The sequence below is a fragment of the Bos indicus genome, chromosome X, assembly GCF_029378745.1.
Source record: "Bos indicus isolate NIAB-ARS_2022 breed Sahiwal x Tharparkar chromosome X, NIAB-ARS_B.indTharparkar_mat_pri_1.0, whole genome shotgun sequence".
Taxonomy (NCBI): domain Eukaryota; kingdom Metazoa; phylum Chordata; class Mammalia; order Artiodactyla; family Bovidae; genus Bos; species Bos indicus.
This window is the reverse complement of record NC_091789.1, coordinates 133,704,078-133,719,661: the sequence shown is the minus strand read 5'-3', so window position 1 is coordinate 133,719,661 and position 15,584 is coordinate 133,704,078. Positions and strand designations below refer to the sequence as shown.

The following is a 15,584-nucleotide window of genomic DNA, read 5'->3' as shown; positions in this document are numbered from 1 at the left end:
CATGACTAAGCACACACAGAGATTAACAGGTATACACAGAAGGCACTGAGAACACAGGGAAAAGTGCCTGATTCTGCCTGGTTCGAGTAAGGGGAAGCTCTAGCTGTGTCAATTTGGGTGTCTGAGAATAAATACCAAGTCAGAATTAGACATACAAGAGACTTCCTGGAAGAAGGTGAATGAAGGATAAAAGGTGGGGGGCGGTTTCTGATGGCAGAAGAGCTCTGAGACAGCTTAGCCAGGCTGCCCAGGAGGCCCTGACCCAAAGGTGCCCACTGGAAGAGTGCCACATCGGTTCTAGCACCTCCACTGTGCTTGGTCACTGGCTGGCAGTAGGTGGGGAAAGTATGACCTGGCCAGGAACACAGTGGCCGATCCAAACAGGTGCTGGCTGCGGCTGCCAGTGAAGTAGATTCCTGCCATGAGGCTTGGCCAAGTGGCCAAAGCAGGAGGACTTTCAGGCATGGGGAATGGCTTGAGCCAAAGCCCATGCATGGGTGGGAAGCACACAGCGAACCCAGGAGCTCTGTCTGACACAGGCCAAGGGGAGGGGCCAGGAAGAATGAAGGCGGCAGCCGCCTGGGTGTAGCCCACATGGTGCGCTGTGTGTGCTCTGAAACCGCTGGCTTTGGACTTTCTCCTGTGGATCACGAGCCACCAGAGGCTACCACAGGGAAAGCGGTGATCAGGGAGGAGGAGGGCTTGTCGAAGATATGGGGCAGTGAGGTCAATCAAGGGCTCTAAGAGTAAAATCTTTGCTTTTCCTTGAAACTAATCCTGAGGAGAAGAGAGGGGAATGTGGAAGCAGCAGCAGATGCTGTGTGCTGGCAAAGACATTTATAATAAACAGCCAACTTGGAGGTGATATTGGCCAAAGGGTGAATCGAGAACATTAACACACCAAGAAATTCCAGTGCCTGCCTCAGGATCACAACCATATGACCCAGCAATCCCACTCCTGGCATATACCCTGAGAAAACCATAATGCAAAACGATACATGTACACCCCAATGCTCACTGCACCACTATTTACAATAGCCAGGACATGGAAGCAACCCAGATGTCCATCAACAGAGGAATGGATAAGAAGATGTGGTACATCTATGCAATGGAATATTACTCAGCCAATAAAAAGAATGAAATAATATAATTTGTGGCAACATGGATGCACCTACAGATGATCATAGTAAGTAGAGTAAGCCAGACAGAGAACAACAAATATCATATATTAACACATGTATGTGGCTTCCCTAGTGGCTCAGATGGTAAAGAATCTGCTTGCAACACAGGAGACCTGGGTTCGATTCCTGGATTGGGAAGATCCCCTGGAGAAAGGAATGGCAGGCCACTCCAGTATTCTTGCCTGGAGAATTCCATGGAGAGAGGCGCCTGGTGGGCTACAGTCCATAGGGTCACAAAGAGTCGAACACGATTAAGTGATTAACGCTAACTATGGTGGAATCTAGAAAAAATGGTACAGATGAACCTATTTGCAGGGCAGGAATAGAGATGCAGATGTAGAGAAAGCACATATGGACACAGGGTGGGAAAGGGAGGGTGCGATGCATTGCGAGATTAGAACTGACATACATAAACTACCATGTGTAAAACACACAGCTAGTGGGAAGCTGGTATACAGGGGGTTCAGCCTGGTGCTCTGTGATGACCTAGAGGGGTGGGATGGAGCTGGGAGATCCGAGAGGGAGGGGTATATGTATACACAGAGCTGATTCACACTGCACAGCAGAAACTAAGACAACATTGTAAAACAATTATCCTCCAATTAAAAAAAAGTCACACAACCAAAATAGGTTTTCTGAGTCTTGATCAATGAAAACAAAGGGCTCATTGGTTAAAGTAAGTTTGGAGATGCCACCTACTACATCTTCCTCTTGAACATCCAATGTCTTATCAGCATTTTTCTTTCCTGAAAGCAAAGGCTCTAGGACAGCTCTGACCAATAGGATGTTCTGCAATAATGGAAATGGTCTATTCTGTGCAGTTCAAGATGGTTGCCACTAGCCACATATGACTGTTGAGCTCTTGAAATGTGGCTGCTGAGACTGAAGAAATAAATGTAAATTAAAAGAATTTTTTTAGATTTTATTTGATTCTTCCTAATTTAAAGTTAAACATAAATTGGGCGGAATCAGTTAGTGCAAGAGATTAGCAGGGCAAAAATGATGGCTTTGGTCTCTTGAGCCGAAAGCCTGGTGGGGAAGTGTTCAGTTGGCAGCAGGGTTGGGCAAGATGGAGGCTTGTAGCAGTGGCTGCAGTGTTAGGAAACCTCAGAGCCCCAGGAAGGGAACCTCCAGTGACACAACATCCCCTACAAGCGCCTACTATAGCGAACAACACAGAGCGAGGCCTCTGCAGGCGATGTGCCTTCTAACTAACCAGTAATTCATTAACTTAGGAGAACTGTGCCACTGTGCTGTATCAAGCTGTTATCTCTCAGCTCTGCTACACTGGGTCTGGGACTGTGCAAACCACATTTCTGCTCTTCCTGCTGCTCCCCGGCCGCTTGGGCGGGTGTGGAGGAGACAGTGTGCCTGCGCGCAAGTGACAGGAAGGAGAGGTTAGCAAGTTTCCCTCTGGACCCTTAGCTGGTTGCAGTAGCAGTGGTTGGCTCATTACCAGCTTTTTTTGTCCCTCCATACTTTGAGAACCAGCCTCATCTCGTCCCTTCAGAGTTACGTGCTACAGCCCAGTTAGCACCCCCGATGGAAAGCTTTGAATTCTCCTCTCCTCTCTGTTCCCTCAAGACCCAGGGATGGAGGCTGCTTTCTGATTATCAGTAAACAGTTCTTTAAACTAAATTCTCTCTGTAAAAATAACTTCATGTGCACATCTGTGCTGTCGTGTCCGACTCTTTGCGACTCCATAGACTGTATCCTGCCAGGCTCCTCTGTCCATGGGATTCTCCAGGCAAGAATACTGGAGTGGGTAGCTGTTCCCTTCTCCAAGGGATCTTCCCAACACAGGGATCAAACTTGGATCTCTTGTATGGGCAGGCACATTCTTTACCACCAGCGCCACTTGGAAAGCCCAAAAATAACTGTGGTGATTTCAATTTTCCTGCCTGGGTCCTGACTAACACAATCGCTAAAAGTTAATTCTTAAAAGACCAAGAGAATAAACTTAGAAACTTATGAAGCAGTAAAAAATAGTACTAAACCAAATTTCAATGGCTTATTGACCTCAACTAAACAACTGTCCTTAGTATAATGGTTTCACAATTGGAGGATTAGTCTGCTTCATGCTAAATTTGGAGATTTTCATTATATGGAACCATAGTGAACATCACTGTTTCTAAAGGCAGGGACTTCACAATGACATCCATATCAGTTATTTATTGCTATATACTAAACTACCCCAAAGAAAAACAGACCTGGAGAAATCAGACTGCCTGCCTTCAAGTATAGTACAAAGCTACAGTAATAGAGCCAGTATGGTACTGGCACAAAAACAGAAATATAGACCAATGGAACAAGATAGGAAGCCCAGAGATAAACCCATGCACCTATGGTCACCTTATCTTTGACAAAGGACGCAAGAAGATACAATGGAGAAAAGACAGCCTCTTCAATAAGTGGTGCTAGGAAAACTGGATAGCTATGTGTAAAAGAATGAAATTAGAATACTCCCTAACACCATGTACACACACACAAAAAAACTCAAAATGGATTACAGACATAAATGTAAGGCTGGACACTATAAAACTCTTAGAGGAAAACAGCCAGAAGATGCTTTAACATAAATTGTAGCAAAATCATTCTTGATTCACCTCCTAGAGTACTGAAAATAAAAACAAACAAATTGCACTCAAAAACTTTTGCACAGCAAAGGAAACCATAAACAAAAAGACAACCCTCAGAATGGGAGAAAATATTTGCAAACAAAGCAACTGGCAAAGGATTAATCTCCAAAATATGCAAACAGATCATACAGCTCAATTTAAAAAAAAATCCTATAAAAAATGGACAGAAGATTCAAACAGACATTACACCAAAGAAGTCATGTGGATGGTCAAAAGGCACATGAAAAGATGCTCAACTTCACTAATCAGAGAAATGCAAATCAAAACTACAACAAGGTATCACCTTACGCCAGGCAGAACGACCATAATCAAAAAGTCTACAAACAATAAATGCTGGAGAGGATGTGGAGAAAACGGAACCCTCCCACACTTTTTGGGGAATGTAAATGGGTGCAGTCACTATGGAGAACAGTATGGAGGTTCCTTAAAAACTAAACACAGAACTACCATATGATCCAGCAATCCCATTCCAGGGCATACACCCAAAGACAACCATAATTCAAAAAGATATATGCACCCCAATGTTCATCGCAGAGCTATTAACAATAGCCAGGACATGGAAGCAACCTATATGTCCATCAACAGAGGAATGGATAAAGCAGATGTGTTACATACACACAGTGGAATATTACTCAGCCATAGAAAGAAGGAAATAATGCCATTTGCAGGAACATGGATGGACCCAGAGACTGTCATACTGAGTGAAGTAAGTCAGAGAAAGACAAGTATCATATGATATCACTTACATGTGGAATTTAAAAAAGAGGTGCAAATGAACTTATTTACAAAACAGAAGTAGAAAACAAACTTATAATTACCAGAGGGAAGTGGGGGAGGGATAAATTTGGAGATTGGGATTGACATATATACATTCAGTTCAGTTCAGTCACTCAGTCGTGTCCGACTCTCTGCAACCCCATGAATCGCAGCACGCCAGGCCTCCCTGTCCATCACCAAGTCCCGGAGTTCACTCAGACTCATGTCCATCGAGTCAGTGATGCCATCGAGTCAGTGATGCCATCCAGACATCTCATCCTCTGGTGTCCCCTTCTCCTCCTGCCCCCAATCCCTCCCAGCATCAGAGTCTTTTCCAATGAGTCAACTCTTCCCATGAGGTGGCCAAAGTACTGGAGTTTCAGCTTTAGCATCATTCCTTCCAAAGAAATCCCAGGGCTGATCTCCTTCAGAATGGACTGGTTGGATCTCCTTGCAGTCCAAGGGACTCTCAAGAGTCTTCTCCAACACCAGTTCAAAAGTATCAATTCTTCAGTGCTCAGCCTTCTTCACAGTCCAACTCTCACATCCATACATGACCACTGGAAAAACCATAGCCTTGACTAGATGGACCTTTGTTGGCAAAGTAATGTCTCTGCTTTCCAATATGCTACCTAGGTTGGTCATAACTTTCCTTCCAAGGAGTAAGCGTCTTTTAATTTCATGGCTGCAGTCACCATCTGCAGTGATTTTGGAGCCCAGAAAAATAAAGTCTGACACTGTTTCCACTGTTTCCCCATCTATTTCCCATGAAGTGATGGGACCAGATGCCATGATCTTCATTTTCTGAATGTTGAGCTTTAAGCCAACTTTTTCACTCTCCACTTTCACTTTCATTAAGAGGCTTTTTAGTTCCTCTTCACTTTCTGCCATAAGGAGGTGTCATCTGCATATCTGAGGTTACTGATATTTCTCCCGGCAATCTTGATTCCAGCTTGTGCTTCTTCCAGCCCAGCAGACCCTGATGCTGGGAGGGATTGGGGGCAGGAGGAGAAGGGGACCACAGAGGATAAGATGGCTGGATGGTATCACTGACTCGATGGCATCACTGACTCGATGGATGTGAGTCTGAGTGAACTCCGGGACTTGGTGATGGACAGGGAGGCCTGGTGTGCTGCGATTCATGGGGTCGCAAAGAGTTGGACACGACTGAGCAACTGAACTGAACTGATATACAAAATAAATAACTAATAAGGACCTTCTGTACAGCACAGGGAACTCTACTAATTACTCTTTAATAGTCTATATGAGAAAAGAATCTAAAGAAAAGAGTGGATATGTGAAACTGATTCACTTTGCTGTATACTTGAAACTAACACAATATTGTAAATCAATTATACTAAAAAAAAAAAAAAAAAAAAACACATATCGCATGCTAGGAAAAAAGAATAAATTACCCCAAAGGTTAGCAGTTTAAAACAACAGTTATGATCTCACACAGTTTCTAAAGATTTGAATCTAGGAACAACTGGGCTGGGTAGATCTGGCCCAGGGTCATTCATTAGGCTGCAGCCAAAGTTTTGGCTGGAGCTGCAGTCATCCGAAGGCTAGACTGGAGCTCCAGGATCTACTTCCAAGCTCAAGTAACGGTTGGGAAGAGACTTTGGTTTCTCACCACCTGGGATCCTCCATAGGGTGGCCTAAAATATGGCCTCCCCCAGAGTGTATAATCCAACAGAAAGCAAGAGAAATGCCACACTGCCTTTTCTGACCTAGACTCCAGATTACACACCACCACTCTAATGTATTCATTAGAAGCAAGTCACTAAGTCCAGGCAGCGATCAAGGGGAGGGGAATAATAGGCTGTGAATACCAGGAGGTAAGGATGACTAGAGGCCATCTTGGAGGCCCTGGCCACAACATCTGGCTTCTAGTTAGCACTCACTGGCAAGCTCCAAAGCATGCTACAAAGCACCCCCATGTAGCACTGGCCATCTGACTCACAACTCCATTAAGGACGCTCAGAAGAGGTATGAGGTGCTGTTATTCTCATTTTATATGTGAGGAAACTGAGGCTCAGAGAAGCTAGGGAAATTATTTAAGCTAGAGCCCAGGTCTTTGGTCTTCAAATGTAGAGCTATACACCATGACACTGCTGATCAAAGTAATGGATCCAGGAGAAGCACAACTGAAGAGAAAGCTGCCTGATTCAGAGCAGCTGATGCAAGAGTTTTCACAGCCATAATGTGACTTCTTCTCATATAACTGGGAGGCCTAGGGCAGTAATAGAAACCTGGGTGCTCTGTTTTACTTATTACTGTGTTCATAGGGAACCACCCAGTCACAGCCAGCAGTGACACAGAGATGGATCCACATAACTGTTTCTAAGAGTCAAGGGACCACCTTCAGACAGCATGCATGTTGTGGGTGTACATGAGCTGTATCACAGGCTGGCTTTTGTGGAGAAAACCAAGTGAAGATGCCATGGTGGGGCAAATGAATGGAGCAATCCTGGGAATTTTGCTCACCTTACATCTGGCTCACTTAGGGGGTTTCCTATGATCCTTCAGGTACCTACACGGGTGCAAAAGAAGGTGACCAGGGGACCCACAGAAACCTTCTTGGGGTGGGGATGGGGGTGAAAGTGACTTCTTTAGAGAGAGTGGTCCTGGGAGGTCTACACTGTCCCATTACATGATTGGGGAAGGGCTGTCCCCAGAAGGTTGTGGGGCCATGGTGACTCAAGCAACTCAACATCCACTCAAGACAAGTGCACCTGAAAGGAGGCCACATGTGTCAGCATCTTCTAGAGGCCCCTGGACAGTATTAGAGCCCAGAGTTTCAAAACTTAATGAAGTAGCGAAAAGAGAAGTAAGGTGCAGCTTTCCAGTTTCCAGTACAACCCTTTCCAGGGTTACCCAGTTGTCCTGCCCAAGGGATGGGCCGCCACATCCTCCACACCCTGATCCTGTGAGGGCTCCTCATGGGGCCCGCTCAGAGCCCCGTATATACGTGTCTCCAGCAAAGACACTGCACAGAGGACTGGTTCCCATGGGAGCAAAAGCAGCTGACAGCAGCAGAGCGGGGACCATATGGTTGGGGGAGATCACCACACCCTCTTAACAGCAGGTAAAAGGCGCATAAATCCTGGACACCAGACGTAGAACTCATTGTAGACATATTGCTTGAGGGTCTTTTTAAAGGGAATCCTGCTCAAAGACAGCCTTTCAGGGCCTGCTTCCCTCAGTAGGAAAAGATGGAGAGGTAGTTATATGGTGCAGGGTAACAGATCAGGGTGAGGGGACAGGGGACAGTCAGCTGAAGGACAGGCCCCTGCTGAGGACTCTGGAGTTATATTTAGAGGCAGCCAGCAGCAAAGAGTTAGCAGCAACCATCAGCCAGGCCCAGAGCACAGGAGGCCACTTAGAACAGTGCCCATCAAGTGAAAATGTTCCCTGTCCCTTTCTCCTGCCCACAGCTGCTGAGAAGGAAAGATGGTGAGGGAGGGAGTCAAGGCTGACACCCCAACCCCTGCGGCCCTACCACAGACCAGCAGGGACAGAGGCGAGGAGTCCGCCCTTTGCATGGGGACCAGCGTGTGGATGAGCACAGGCAGACTCTGAGATCCTGCGGGTTCGAATCCAGACTACCACAATCAAGTGAGTATCTCAATACAGTGAGTCACAGGAGCTTTTTGCCTTCCGAGCATATGGAAAAGTTATGCTCACACTATACTACAGTCGATTAAATGTGCAGTTGCATTATATCAGGGGTTTCCCTGATGGCTCAGCAATAGATAAATCCGCCTGCCAATGCAGGAGACGCAGGCTTGATCCTTAGGTCGGGAAGATCCCCTGGAGAGGGAAATGACAACCCACTGCGGTATTCTTGCCTGGAGAATTCCATGGACAGAGAAGCCTGGCGGGCTATGATCCATGAGGTCTCAAAGAGTCAGACGTGACTGAGCAACTAAACAGCAACAACAAAGCATCATATCTAACAAAACAATGTATGGACCTTAGTTAAATAATCCTCTATCACTAAAAGATGCTCACCGTCATCTAAGGATGCAGTTGCCACAAACCTTCAATTTGTTAAAAACAAACAAACAAACGCAGTATCTGTGAAGTGCAGCCAAGCAAAGCACAATTAACAAGACATGCCTGGGTATCAGCCGGAACCCTTCCAGTGAATGGATTCGGACTGCGTTTGCTTCTCCAAGTGTCATTAGGCCTTTCTTTCTGTTAGCTAAGGGTGGCTGGAAAAGTCACAGGAAAGGACTGGGATATAAGGGACCATGGGAGACAAAAATTAAAATTACCTCTTTTAAGTCCAACAGGTTCAACACGTTAGTTATGCACATAAACCTGATTCTCTCAAAGGCTCCTGCCAGCTCTAAGTGTAAATGAGCAATTATTTCATTAATGCAGACTTCAGCCTCACTTGCTATGAGTCGGGTAGTGGTTAAAGAGCTTCATTCCAATATCAATAAATTTAATCCACATAAAAACCCTCTGAGGTAAGTATTATGAGCATCTCTGTTTTACTTATGAAGAAACTTGAGACACAGAGAGGTTAAGTAACATGTCCAAGCTCACAGAGCTAGCAAGTGGTTGAGCCAGACTTTGAACCAAGGCTGTTCACAGCCAGAGATCAGGAGAGACTTCCTGTCCTAAATTCCACTCCTGGGTATCCAGCAGAGAGGAATGAAACTGCATCTCCACCCAGAGGTTTCTATCTGAATGTTCACAGCGGTATTGTTCACAACAGCCAGAAAGGACAAACAATCTAATGGCCATTAACTGGGAGACAGATAAACAAAAGGTGGTCTAGGGACTTCCTGGGTGGTCCCAGTGGTTAAGAATCCACGTTCCAATGCAGGGAATGTAGGTTTGATCCCTGATCAGGGAACTAAGATCCCACATGCTGCAACTACTGAGCCCACACACTTTATAGCCCGAGTGCTGCAGCAAGAGAAGCCTGCACGCCAAGACTAAAGAAAGCCCACTGCAAGGAAGAGCCAATGCAGCCACAGATCCAAACAAATCAAACCAAAATGCAGTCTATCCATACGATGGAAGGCTATTCAGCCAGAAAAGGAATGAAATACCGATACATGCTACAGCACAGGTGAACATCTAAAAGATTCTGTGAAGCATAAGAAGCTGGGTACAAGGGACCACATATTGTATCTTTCTGTTTATAAGACATCTCCAGAGTGGGAAAATCTACATAAACAAAGACAGAATAGGTCGGTGGTCGGCTGGGGTTGACTGTAAGCTGGCACCTTTTTGAGGGTGATGGCAATGCTCAAAAATTGCTTTGCAGCAATGGCTGCACAACTTGGAAAATTTACCAGAAACCATCACAATGTGCACTTTTAATGGGTACATTTATGTGAGTTAAACCTCGATAAAACTGTTGCAAAACCAAAAGTGAAGGGGGCTGACCCTGGTCATAATGGCCCTTCCTCCTGTTATAGCTGGTTTACAGCTACAGCGAAAAGCCTTCAGAGGAACACCGGAGGGGAGAACTTCAGGCCATAAGGTCGTGTGAAACCTCTGTCTCTCCTTCCAGGCTCTGAAAACCTCTGGGCATTTGCGCAGAAACGCCTTGCCACGTCCCCCTGCACCCAATCGGACTGTGGCACCAGGCCGTCGAGATTCCTTTACAGAACCGCTCTGTTTTGCAAAGAGTAATTATATGCAGGGGAATTTCCTACCCCAAATGAGACCCCTTCTTTATTATCTCCCAAACACCCCTGCATTATTTTGCAATGCAAAATTCCTGCCTCAAGCCAATTACTTGGGAAAATGTGATATGCTATAATGAATTATACATGTGTTTTCTTTATGAATTTTTTTCCTCCTTGGGGATGGTAATTATGAGATAAATAGTTGGGGGTTTCAAGTCTTTAAATAATTTCTTGCCCTATCAGAGCCCCTCTTGCTATATATTACCAAGCTAACTGGTGGCTTCCAAAGAAAAGGAAAAAAAAACTTATTTCAATTAGACTAGTAAAAAAAAAAATATGCCAGTCACACATGCATACATATATACTCACTGATATATACATGTCAATATACATATATATATACATACGTAAGTATAATTATCAGAAAAAATGAATGAAAATTCAATACACTTCTTGGGAGATTCTGGTGGGGTCTTCAAAAGTTCCCTATTTTGAGGTGCATGTACCTCCCCTGGTGTTACAACTGAGAAGTCACTTCTGATGCATAAAAGTTCTCTTCAGATAGAGAATGAGTCTCCACTGTGGGCGTCCGGTGGCTGACACACAACAACTCTCTTGTTAAAGAAAAGTCTGTCGAAGCTGAGATATTATTCACCCAAACTAAGGCAAAGTCTGTCTACTCTACAGCTTGGTGTTATAGGGCTAGAACACAGTCATCTGCCTTTCATAGCTTATACTGGAGCTTTAATATTGTATAATATTGACAGAGGATGAGATGGTTGGATGGCATCACCAACTCGATGGACATGAGTTTGAGCAAGCTCCAGGAGTTAGTGATGAACAGGGAAGCCTGGAGTGCTGCAGTCCATGGGGTTGCAAAGAGTCAGATACGACTGAGCGACTGAACTGAACTGATAATATTGTAAGTGCTTTCATAATTCCATCAAACAAGAGCTTTGTGATCCTTTCATTACACCTTTGGGGACCATAAACCTTTTCTTATTCAAAATCAGTACTTCTTTTCAAGGATCAAAGTTTCTGTTTTGCTTTTAAGTGGGAATAACAAAAAGCCATAGGCAGCTTTTGAGCATCATTCTATTCACTGGTCGAGTAAATGGAAAGCTAGCTCACAGGTTTACACCACTCTTTGAATCCAGTTCCTTGCAACACATAATTGATTCTATCACTGACACAGCAAAGAAAACATAAGTGTTCAAATCTGCTAAGAATACCATATTCCCCATAAGAATCAACTGCCCTTGGAAAAATCATCATATCAATGCATGAGGTGCCAGAATTCCCTAAACTAACAGGCCAGTTTTATGAAGGACCAGTAAGATGTCCTGGTAAGTTGTCTGAAGGGTACTGTTACTCAGAATCACTCACGATTCTGAATAATGTGCTATTAACTTAAAAGAGATGCTGCCATTTTGTTGGAAAACCTCAAGCAGAGTGCTACACCTATTCAACCTTGGAAGACAAAGTGGAAAGTAAGGCAATCTGGTTGACGCAACGGGCTGAGCTTGTCATCCTGACAGAGCTCAAACCCTCTGAAGTTGGGGACAATACACAGTCCACTTCAATTACCAGTTGCACTCAGGTGCTCGGTGAGTAACTCCCAAAGGAATGCGGCTCCAGCAGCCTGACTCCAGGATGGCTACCCCCTAGCAAGCTTTGTTCTGCTTACCAGCAAAAGTCTCCGTACACGGATTCACTCCTGCAAGACGTTTCGAGGTGCCAAAATCGGAGATCTTCACCACTCCACTATAGGTGTTCACCAGAACGTTATCACCCTTTGGAAAAGGAAGAACATCAAATACTTAAAGACAGAGTTCAACAGACTCATGTAAAACTGACTTGGGTCTTAACCAAGGGCCATGCATCTCTAGGAAGACTAGATTCTGCTCAATCCACCCACTCTGACAGTGCCTGCAGCTCCCATGATCTGAGATGCAAAGCGACACCCCAGAGGCTCAGACAAGCAAGTACCTTGATGTCTCTGTGCACAATCTGGTTTTCGTGCAGGTATTTGAGGCCTTCCAGGATCTGCTTGGTGTAGAATCTGATGGTGGGCTCCTTCATTGGCCCCCACTTTGATCGCAGAAGAGCTGAAAGGCTTCCTGGCAGACACAGCAGAAAGCTCCTTAGGGTGATGAAAATTCAAGTATACAGGTTCAGGGAAATAAAATGTGCTGTTTCTAACCTGATGGAAGCACTTGCACCCACATCACTGTATCTGGCCTAAATGCACAGTCTTTCTTCCCTCTTTATGGCCTGTTTCCCAGATGTGCAAGCAGAGAAGGGACTGGATGAGACCCAGCCCATGAGGCTGACCAGAGGTGGAGGGTGGAAGGAACCCCTGGTGACCCTTGAAACTCAGCCAGGCCACCTTGGGGGATACTGTAGGTCCTGCAGCAGCATCTCACCCTGAAATAAGAGGTGGACAGGAGCAGAGTGAAGGGCCCCTGAGGGAAACTGGGATCGGGATCATAGGAGGCTGGGGTTCTCGGTGCTCAATGTGAGAAGCTCCCAAGGCCAGGTCCCAGGGGCAGGACTGTCTTAATATTACACCCCTATTACACTATGAAACACTGAACCTTGGGGCCAGAAGACCTCCCTTCACCACCTGCTGACCCTGTGTTTCTGAGCTCACTGCCCAGGCCCTCGGCATCAGCTAGTCTCCCTTACACAGTGGGGTGCTATGCCACAGTTTCTCCATCTTCAGAAGAGGGGTACACATCTATCTCCAACTCTGTGGTCATCCTCAGATCTTATACCTGGAACACCAATTCAGATTCTCTGCTTAGGCTATGAGCAGCTTGAGGGAAGAAGAGACTGTACTTCATCCTAAATGTAACCCTCAAAATCTAGCCTTTTCATACTGTTCATGGGGTTCTCAAGGCAAGAATACTGAAGTGGTTTGCCATTTCCTTCTCCAGTGGACCACGTTTTGTCAGAATTCTCCACCATGACCCGTCCGTCCTGGGTGGCCCTAAACAACATGGCTCATAGTTTCATTGAGTTAGACAAGGCTGTGGCCCATGTGATCAGATTGGTTAGTTTCCTGTGATTGTGGTTTTCAGTCTGTCTGCCCTTTGATGGAGAAGGGTATGAGGCTTATGGAAGCTTCCTGATGGGAGAGACTGACTGAGGGGAAAATTGGGTCTTGTTCTGATGCTCAAGCTGGATTTAGAAAAGGCAGAAGAACCAGAGATCAAATTGCCATCATCTGCTGGATCATCAAAAAAGCAAGAGAGTTTCAGAAAAACATTTACTTCTGCTTTATTGACTATGCCAAAGCCTTTGACTGTGTGGATCACAACAAACTCTGGAAAATTCTTCAAGAGATGAGAATACCAGATCACCTGATCTGCCTCTTGAGAAATCTGTATGCAGGTCAGGAAGCAACAGTTAGAAGTGGACATAGAACAACAGACTGGTTCCAAATTGGGAAAGGAGTAAGTCAAGGCTGTATATTGTCACCCTGCTTATTTAACTTATATGCAGAGTACATCATGAGAAATGCTAGGCTGGATAAAGCACAAGCTGGAATCAAGATTGCCAGGAGAAATATCAATAACCTCAGATATGCAGATGACATCACCCTTATGGCAGAAAGTGAAGAGGAACTAAAGAGCCTCTTGATGAAAGTGAAAGAGGAGAGTGAAGAAGTTGACTTAAAGCTCAACATTCAGAAAACTAAGATGATGGCATCTGGTCCCATCACTTCATGGCAAATAGATGGGGAAACAGTGGAAACAGTGTCAGACTTTATTTTGGGGGGCTCCAAAATCACTGCAGATGGTGACTGCAGCCATGAAATTAAAAGACGCTTGCTACCTGGAAGAAAAGTTATGACCAACCTAGAAAGCATATTTAAAAACAGAGACATTACTTTGCCAACAAAGGTCCATCTAGTCAAAGCTATGGTTTTTCCAGTAATCATGTATGGATGTGAGAGTTGAACTATAAAGAAAGCTGAGTGCCAAAGAATTGGTGCTTTTGAACTATAGTGTCAGAGAAGACTCTTGAGAGTCACTTGAACTGCAAGGAGATCCAACCAGTCCATCCTAAAGGAAATCAGTCCTGAATATTCATTAGAAGGACTGATGCTGAAGCTGAAATTCCATTCTTTGGTCACCTGATGTGAAGAACTGACTCATTTGAAAAGACCCTGATGCTGGGAAAGATTGAAGGCAGGAGGAGAAGGGGATGGCAGAGGATGAGATGGCTGTATGGCATCACCGACTCAATGGACATGAGTTTGAGTAAACTCCGGGGGTTGATGATAGACAGGGAGGCCTGGCGTGCTGCAGTCTATGGGGTCACAAAGAGTCAGACACGACTGTGTGACTGAACTGAACTGACTGGCTATTAAGTTAATTAGGCTTTTAATGTAATGGCAGGCTCTTAATGACTATGGGTTGAATGAACGATGGAATACAGATTTCAAGGTTTTTAGATGTGCATTCAGATTATTCTTAATTTTATCATTATTTTCTTAAAATGAGCACTTACTGAGTTCTTGTTCTCTGCCTGGTACCATTTTGAGAGCCTTACATCCATTACCTCATTTACCCAATTGACAAGCCACTGAGATCGTGTCATGACTCCCATAATTATTACTACTTCAATTATTATACTACTTATTAACACTCTAATTTTAAAATTCATTTATTCACAGAAAATTGAGGTCACACAGCTTGCAGATGGAAGGACCAACTCAAACTAGACAGCGGGCTCCAGACAGGTAGGGCTCCTACCCCCACATACTACTGCCAGTTTTCAGGGACTTTGTGGATCAAGCACTGCTGTTCACTTTTACAGTCAACATGTTACTTTGCAATGTCATTAAAAACACCTCTGTTCCCTCTCCTCCAAAGCATATTTCAACTCCTAGACTGTGAAGGCCTCAAGGCCAGAGACTATGCTTTATTCATCTCTATGTCTCTAGTGCTTGGCCCAGCGGCTGGCATGCAGCAGATCCTCAGTGAATATTTGATGACTGAACTACCAGATCAGGGCTGGACTGTTTATGTGACATTGCAAAATCTGCCTCTGACTCCTCCAGGAAACAAAAGCCCTCCCACACCTAACACAGCTGTCATTTTTTAATGGCAGGATGGATAACGCTGTTTGTGTTGTATTTTTGTCAGTGATTTTCACAGTGTGAGACCAGAAGACCAGCAAGCACTCACCCCCAGGCACCTGCTCCATAAATATCTTGATGTAGCCGTCCTCGGACACGGAGCCTAGGTATTGAACAATGTTGCGGTGCTTGAGGTACTTGTGCAGGGCGATCTCCTCGTGCAGAGGCTGGGAGTACCTGGGAGCAAAAACAAAGCCAGTGTCAC

The 15,584-nt window shown here is 45.0% G+C and overlaps 1 protein-coding gene across 1 annotated transcript in view; it reads right to left on the bottom strand.

Moving 5' to 3' along the window:
* The window catches only part of MAP3K15 (mitogen-activated protein kinase kinase kinase 15), a 145,615-nt gene that overhangs the window by 9,593 nt on the left and 120,438 nt on the right, over positions 1–15,584 (bottom strand). The window contains exons 16-18 of the mRNA XM_070783981.1: positions 15,429–15,556; positions 12,220–12,350; positions 11,918–12,023 (exon numbers count right to left, since the gene is read on the bottom strand). Coding sequence (XP_070640082.1) covers positions 11,918–12,023; positions 12,220–12,350; positions 15,429–15,556 — 365 coding nt within the window. The remainder of the gene's footprint in view (positions 1–11,917; positions 12,024–12,219; positions 12,351–15,428; positions 15,557–15,584) is intronic.